This window comes from Alosa pseudoharengus, unplaced genomic scaffold (assembly GCF_046254945.1).
Source record: "Alosa pseudoharengus isolate Yale_2024_CS ecotype anadromous, Long Island Sound unplaced genomic scaffold, YU_APseudo_1.1 YU_APseudo_1.1_scf_15, whole genome shotgun sequence".
NCBI classification, from domain to species: Eukaryota; Metazoa; Chordata; class Actinopteri; order Clupeiformes; family Clupeidae; genus Alosa; species Alosa pseudoharengus.
In genome coordinates, this window is record NW_027468620.1 from 6,074,062 (window position 1) to 6,082,209 (window position 8,148).

Genomic DNA, 8,148 nt, shown 5'->3' on the forward strand with positions numbered 1-8,148 from the left:
TGCTGATGTGTGTGTGTGTTCATGTGACTAGGACGTGTAGCCCAATTATCCTAATGCTTTTGTCATTCAAGGGACATAATGCACCATATATGCTACTGGTGGCTGGTTCTGTCCAACGTGGTTAACATGTCATAGAGTTCAAGAAATCTAGACCATCAGCTGCAGCTGCACATAGGCTAATTGATAAATTACATGTTATAGGTAAATACATTGATCAGATATTTATTTGGTTTGGTCCGCCTTAGGCCTATTGACGTGGTCAAACAGAATTAGCTACACTTCAGTCTGGCTAGGTATAGACATCTTTATTACTGATCACATCTAAAATAACGCATTTGTATGATCATTGATTTTTTGTATGATTATTTTGTTTTTGTGTAGCTAACCTTACGTAACTTTAGAGATATTTGGACGCATCTCCAGAATGTTAATTTATCAATTATATTCTCTGCGTTTTCCCAAATAAGGGCTAGGCTACTGCAGGTATTTTTTTGTGATGACCAAGGCCTTCTTACTCGTCAGACCTGGAGCCCAGGTGTTTGAACTTATTGAAAACAAATCTATATCTTCGGAGTTTCAGAGTTTCATATTGCACATAAACCAATTAAACGGAATGTTGCAAGATGGATGAAACACACCAATTGCGGATGTAGAAAATTTATTGTATGAGTGGATTACAACAAAGATGTTTTATCTTGCACCAGTGCCTCCAGATATTATATTACATACAGCACCCAGACTGGTTAACTTAAAGGTTGTTAGCCTATTGAAGATCAGTATTTCAATGCACCAATCAACGTTTTGAAAACAAATAATAACTGGACATGCAGAGGTTTCACTTTGGAGAGTTTAGTTCAATGTGTATTACAATGTCATACTTCCTCATATAACGTGTAAAACTGGTTTTACGAGGGACAAAACTGTGGTTAAAGGTACAAAATAATTAATATACACATGGTGTATTTATACATTTACAGAAGCTCGCCTCTTTCTCACACATACAATTGCCTTGTCATAAGAAATATAAATTCACCAACTTAAGTGATATAAATAGACATGATTATGTCAAACATATACGTGTTCTGTATTGTGTTTTGTGAAATAGTACTTTTCCCCATAGATTTTTCGCATTTATTTTGAGTCAATAGTCAATCTTGTTATAAAGATTGTACAAAGGTAACGCCGGTAAACTGCTTCCTGGGTAGTACAATGGAGTTGGAAATGCAATAGACCTCGGAACCGGAACTCGGAGCAAGGAATTCTCTCGGAAAACTAGCGGCATTCCAACTAGAGTCTGCGCCGAAGCGTGCGCCATGTTAGCAGCCTCCAATTCCGCGGAGAGTTGACGCTTCCACTTGTTTCTCCGATTCTGAAACCATGTCTTCACCTGAGTTTCCGTTAACTGAAGGCTGGAGGCGAGGCAGGCCCGCTCGGAACTGCTCAAATAACGTTTCATATCAAAGGTGGATTCCAGCTGATACACCTGACTCCGGGAGAACACAGTGCGCGTCTTCTTCTTTGCAGAACCATTTGGTTTGTCCGAGCCATCTCTCTGTCTGTCCTCGGAAATGGGCGACATTTGACTGCATGCCCCCTCCTGGTCCTCTCTGTAGTCTGGTAGTAAGGGCTGTGTTAAATGCGGCCGTCTCTCGAGCCCATTCTGGCCAGATATTAGTCCTTTTGTAGCACCTGTATCAGCAACAACATAAGCGTTGACAATTAAAGCAACCACTTGCAAAATTTCTAACTGGTATTTTTTACCAGTGTATGATAAATAAAAAACAAAACAAATAGGTTTCTAACTTATTAAATAATTCAATCATATTTGGTCCTTTGAGCGACATTTTAGCAAGCCTCTGGATTACTTTTACATGTATCAGGATTTCCATTACACATGCATTCGGCGCTCTGCTGCTAAAAACCGAAGAAAATTACAAATTGACCATAAGTAGAGCGTTTTAAATATGCACCCACTCTTTAATATAGCCTATCGTTCGGAGTATTACACAACATTACTGTACTTCAGTGAACTTCAATTTTCATCAGTGCATCAGCGAAAATGTACCCATTATTCGATACTTTGTACAAGAGATCATTAAATGTGAACTTTGACTGGTTGATCGACTGTTGAAAGGTTACAAGTACCCTGTTAAACAAACAATATAATATGACCAGCGCTAGTGCACGATATTAATTAAATCAGGTTACATTTAACGCTCAATTGACGAAATGTAGCACATTCATTCTGAAAGCCTGTGTAATCAATTAGCAGACTCGATTAAATTAGGAATGAGGGGGGAAAACATCCTGTTAATTATTTGACCTTTCATCTGCTCACTGGTGTGGCATTGATATGCCGCATTAAAACACTTGGGAGTTTTATCCAGTGCTGATAATGCTGGCAGGCAAATCTCAACTAAACGGGCCACTATTGCACAATTCACGTTTCACTCTATCGCTATTCCACCAGGTGCTGATCCATTAAGAACTACATATTAATTACAATAGTAATAGCAATTTCATGTTATTTTACAGATAAAAGGGATCCCGACATACCAAGACAGGCAAAGTTGAGGGATTGATGTCGGTTGCAGGTCTCAGGTAGACCTGGGTCAGAGCAGAAACAGTCTTCTCCTCCGCTGCATTCCTCTTCCGAAGACACAGAAAGGGTGCGTTTCCTGGGCTGCGGTGGCTTGCAGCTCTCCTTGCCTGTAGATCGTGCACTTTCGGACGGTGTACCCAGTATTGACTGAATGGTAAAGCTAGAAATTGGGGCGGGCGAACATTTGCTTCCGCTGTCCTCGGAGTTACTCATCCTCGCCTCATAACATAACAAAGTTTTATCGATTAAAAAACTACAAAGTCCTATTTTCTAATACAGTAACAGTTACGCGTAAACTATCCTCGTTTAAAAATGGGTCTCTCTCGACAAAATAGTTTGATAAGTCTCTCCAGAGGTGGAAGTATTATTTTAGTTGGTTTTCGTGGAGCTCAGAAGTGCACAAATGCATCGCTCTCCACATCCACGCGCTGTGCACTAAAGGCGGCTGGAGCGTGCCCTCATTTGCATGTAGGTAAGCCTCGCGCGAACCAATCCCGTGCTCAATGTAAACCCGGGATTTTTAAATACTCCTCAACAAGTTCACCCCGGCTTGAGAAGGGGCGTTATGGTAAAGAAAACAAGTGTTCGTTTCTGCAGATAACTTTATTATGGCATGCAATTGGAGGTCATGCTAACGTTTTAAGGATTATCCAGAATTAGGTGAAACCTCAGGCATCTAGTCCATATTGTTATGTTGCTGAATGGGGCACTACGAAATAAATAACTGAAGTCTTGGTGTTTTTTTTGTTCAGATATATTTGATAATTATGTGATGGCAAAAGAAATACAAAAGGCAATAAAGCCTACTTTTGGCTACATATTTTCGCAAAACGACCTGTAGCTGATATAGGCATAGGCTACAGCTAAAACAAAAATGGACGATAGTGTCTGTCTTGATGTGATTATAATTCTTAATATAGTTATCCATAACTGAGGTTTTGATTTTATATATGCATAGTATATGCTACAAACATTTGTCACGATATCATACTCAGACACTATAATGTATGCTACATAACACTTTTTGCATTCAACCTGCAAGCATAACATATGATTAAGTCGAAATCTTCATGCATACATTCATAGCCTAGGCTATGTATGTACCTTAAAATGAGATTGTTCAAAAATAAATTAGTCAACTCATAGTAATGCAGTGTTGTAGATATATCTGTAACTAATACTTGAAAATGAATAAACTTGTCCCATGTCCATTGTCTTTATATAGTATTAATTTGATCATTATCTACCGGGTAATCTGCTGCCTTGGTGCCAGCGGAGCTGGACCATGCTAATTGATTGACTAATTGATTGGAGGGTCGCTGTACAGCCCACCCTTCGACTTGCGTCTCCAGGGCAGCTACTTGGCGCGGTTCTACCACATTAGCTCCAGTTAGCACTCTCCAAAGATCTGCGACACTTAACAAATGATCTGCCTTAATCATAGTGTCAAAGGATGAACCTCTGGTGCACCTAAAGGAATAGGCGGTGTGCGACCCCGACCCTTTGCGTCTGAGATCTTGTGTGTAATGGTCACAAAGCAAAGGTTTTGTTTAGTTGTAAGAAAATTTCATTATTTATGGCTGATAACAGCTTAGTGCAGGGAACCTTAACGATGACAGAAAGAGATGATGATGACGATGATGATAATATGAAAATCACTGGTCTCTTTAAAATCACTGAGGTGTTGTAATGTCGTCGCGTGGTAGCAGATGTTTGAAGAGATGCGTGTTTACTCCGGTTAATATATAAGACCCATCGTGCCTTGATGTATGGTAGCCTACATATAGGGCGTGAAATTTACAATGACAGTTGAATGGGTTGACTTTATGTGGTTCGTCTTTCAAACAAATCCACATGTCGTCAGTAACAATGTCTGTCTTTAAAACTAGTAGGCTCCTCTTAGGCTACAAGAAAAACTAGCCTCATGGTAGACAGTCAAAATATAAAAGAGACTGTTCTTAAAATAGATGTTCAAACAGACATAATCGCATGACTCGTTTCTTGTAGGCTACTAAACCTCCAACGCAACTAAAAAAGGCTGTTTGGGTTATCTAACGCCTCCCGTTCCCAAGAAAGGGCGCAATATGTTTCTTGTCAATATTTCGCAATTCTGATGGACACCGAATCTCTGTATCAATTCAGCCTATACTTTGCTTGTACAGAAAACACTTTGAAATCCAACAGAATAAGGCCTCTGTTCGTGCTCTATCACAATGATAGCTCCTGTATGGCAGCTGTGGGCCTATAGTAATAACGGAACAAGAAACAAGACCTTTACCCAGGCAAAAAAGCTTTCTGTTAGAAAGACAGATGAAGTCATGAGCTGCTTTGATCTGGGAATCAAGCCTCGATAAATATTAAACAAAAGGCCCTTTACACGTGTGTATTATGATATATGGCTTGTCCAACTTTAAAATAAGGAAATTACCAGAGAAAATGATATCAATAAATTTTGTAAGTATAAACGTTGATTATGTTTCGATTTTCATTCAAGAATGTGAGGCCGGTCTTTTATTTTTCTCACATGTTTGGGGGCGGAGGGGAGGGAGGTAGGAGGTGGGAGGCACAAGCCCTGGAGGTGTACAATTTATGTAATCTGTGGCTGGGAAATGAATTGGGTAATTTATTGGAAAACAGAAAGTCAAGAAGATTGGATCAGTATAGCCTATCTAAGGGCTCCTATCCATCAAGTTCCAATTAACAACCTAACCATTGAGCTTTAATGGGTTTCCAATCTACTGCTCTGATAGACTCATCAATTCCTCAGGGAGAAATTAAGGGAATCGACCGCCCCTCGGCGTTGCGGTGTCATTCCTCTCCGCAACTATATGTCAAATTAAAAACACAATTAAAATTTAAACTGTTTCAATCAGAGCCTGCCCCGCAACCTATGTTTCACTTAATAGAACTTTGATGAAAATCTGATGCTCGCGTTCAATCACCAAAGCAAATGGGATATAGGTGGTGTAAAAGGAAGATTTTCCTTCCCTGAAAAACATTGCCAAAGTGCGGTTGGTTAAAACCACTTCTCTTCAAGCGCACTACTCAGTACCTTTCAATACGGGTCGATGATACATTATTACACCGGATTTCCCCCAATGCATTTCCTTTAATCTAGCAGGGTAAGTAGTCCTAACTACCGTGCAGAGGAGATGATGGACATTAACATATATGTTGATCGCTTGACAGTGAAGTAAGACAGTTTAGTAATATCCATTTTGCAGTATCTGTGTGCTTATAACTATGTAGTAGGTCTGCCCTTAAAAGCCCAAAAGGTCTTCCCTTAAATGCCCGAAAAAAAGTCCTAAATAAACTCATGACAATTTACAAAATGAATTTACATTTGAGCCAACCCTATGACAACGTAAAACCATTCCACACATACACGCACTTTTGCGCAGACATTGGCGCACTCGCCCACAGATGGCATAAACATACAAACACAAATATACCCTAGCGCGCACACACGCGCGTGAACGCGTTAAAGGGAAACAGCAGTGGCAGGGTTAAAAAATGACTTAAGCTGTTGGCCACTTGAACCACATGTATCTGGCACTATAATATATGATGTGCTCTGCTTAAAATCAGCCACTCAACTTTCCATTTTAATGTAATACACAGAGCAGCCTGGGGTCACATTCAATCCCCCCTCTCTCCGATTCCAGTCCTCTCCCGCTGCTCCTTTACATAAAGATGTCGTACAAATGGAAATTATCGAGTGGTAATTTTTTCAATTTATGCGAGCGAATCAAGGTCATCAGTGGACCCTGTTAAAAAAAAAAAACATGAACAATGCCCTTGATTTGAAACAATATTTTACAGACGTTTTCCGATCGATACTCGCTGGGGAATAATGCTTCACCAATCTATTAATTCTCCATAATGGGCCCACGTTGAGTTTGCATGATATCATACGTCAATATATGAGTAGTTATTACCAGTCCTTTTTTGAATGTGCCCTTTGTTGAGTACCCATTGCAGAATAGTACAACACAAGAGTAACGAGTTCAACTCCAAGATGATGTGTGTATGTGTTCATGTGTGTGTATGTGTTCATGTGTGTGTATGTGTGTGTGTGTGTGTGTGTGTGTGTGTGTGTGTGTGTGTGTGTGTGTGTGTGTGTGTGTGTAAACTTCCCTTCAATATACAAAGCTTTAATGGTGTGTGTGTGTGTGTGTGTGTGTGTGTGTGTGTGTGTGTGTGTGTGTGTGTGTGTGTGTGTTTTATCCTGTAACCTGTGAATAAGAATATGTTCTATGTATGTTCGAAGTATGTGTATAGTATGTGTAGGTGAGATAGACATTTTCAATATTATTAGTCCACTTTCCTCACTTTACCTTATCTGCACCACTTAAACTCAAAACTCTTTTATATTTCTGCAAAAGTCCACAAACAACCAACATGTCGTAAATTATATATACAACGTTAAATATAAACTTAAAATAGGCTAATAATTTTGAGAATGGTTTAAATAGTTGATACATACATAAGAAAAAGGGTGGTTCATGCATTCTGGATTGGGGATTAGCCAATGGTATACTATCAGTACGGTTTATAATTGTAATATTTTAAAATATTACAGCGGCACTGTTGATTAATTCCTTGTAGGGAGAGTGGTCCAATTTAACAATGATCCCATAATGTATGGCATTGTCCTATTGTCACGTTATATTGGTGTAACTATATGCTAATAACATGCGCTCACACCGGCGCATACTCAAAGCATTGAGAGAGAGAGAGAGAGAGAGAGAGAGAGAGAGTTTTAAATGGGCCTACATAATATAATTTCCCCTCTTTCACTCTATCATGTGTAATTCCTGCCAGATCGTGGTAATTATACCACCTAATTGACTGTGTCATTTTGTATGTAAAACAATGTTTTATAAAGAGCTTAACAGGTTGCGCATAAAGATGCACCTGCTCGGGCGCTTTGTACTCTTGACCAGAGGGTCCCCAGAAAACCATAGAAGCCTAACACAAATACTTGGGAATATTTAGGGTTGACGTCAACAAAAATCTAGGCTATAATTTACCTGGGCGAGCGTAAATAAATAAACAAACTAGCCTACTCTAAATTAAAATTAACAGACCTAAAACGAATGAATTGCCTTAAAAGATGCAGGAGTAGAAAACATGTAGCTCTAAACAGAGTTATTTGTCATTTTGGAATCAAAGCAACCCTGTCAAAGTTGCGTACAAGTGAATCCGTCTTTTCCAACATCCACCTATGTGGAATAAAAATGAAATCGACAGACCTAACTATTTTGCCGGCGGATGTTGAGCTTTTCTGTCTTAAAATATTCATAATCGATTATCGATCCGTTGTAGTCTGTCTATCGTGAGCAGTATCTGAAGAAGAAATATCACAATTTGTTCGCTAATTCACTGTGTTCAAATAAATGAAGGCTTCCAGGTCATTTGAATAAGCAAGAGGCCATGTCTGCTTGCTTTCAAAGTATTGCGAACTTCAGTCTGTTGTGAAATTCACCATCACACCACGTAACATAGAAGGAACACCCTCAATTTATTTCACAACATATTTCAGC

General features: G+C 39.3%; 1 protein-coding gene across 1 annotated transcript; it reads right to left on the minus strand.

Moving 5' to 3' along the window:
* Window positions 1-676: 676 nt before the first annotated feature.
* Window positions 677-2,998, minus strand: hmx2 (H6 family homeobox 2). The gene is made up of 2 exons (XM_076286518.1): window positions 2,557-2,998; window positions 677-1,689 (listed from the first exon to the last, which is right to left on the minus strand). Exons 1-2 carry the CDS (start codon window positions 2,813-2,815, stop codon window positions 1,142-1,144), a joined length of 807 nt encoding a protein of 268 aa, XP_076142633.1. The 5' UTR covers window positions 2,816-2,998; the 3' UTR covers window positions 677-1,141.
* Window positions 2,999-8,148: the final 5,150 nt, after the last annotated feature.

Excerpts from the sequence above, each read along its gene's own strand:
- hmx2 (XM_076286518.1), bottom strand. The coding sequence starts at position 2,815 with ATGAGTAACTCCGAGGACAGCGGAAGCAAATGTTCGCCCGCCCCAATT. Across the intron at positions 1,690-2,556 it reads CCTCAACTTTGCCTGTCTTG|GTGCTACAAAAGGACTAATA; the intron begins GTATGTCGGGAT and ends TTGCTGATACAG.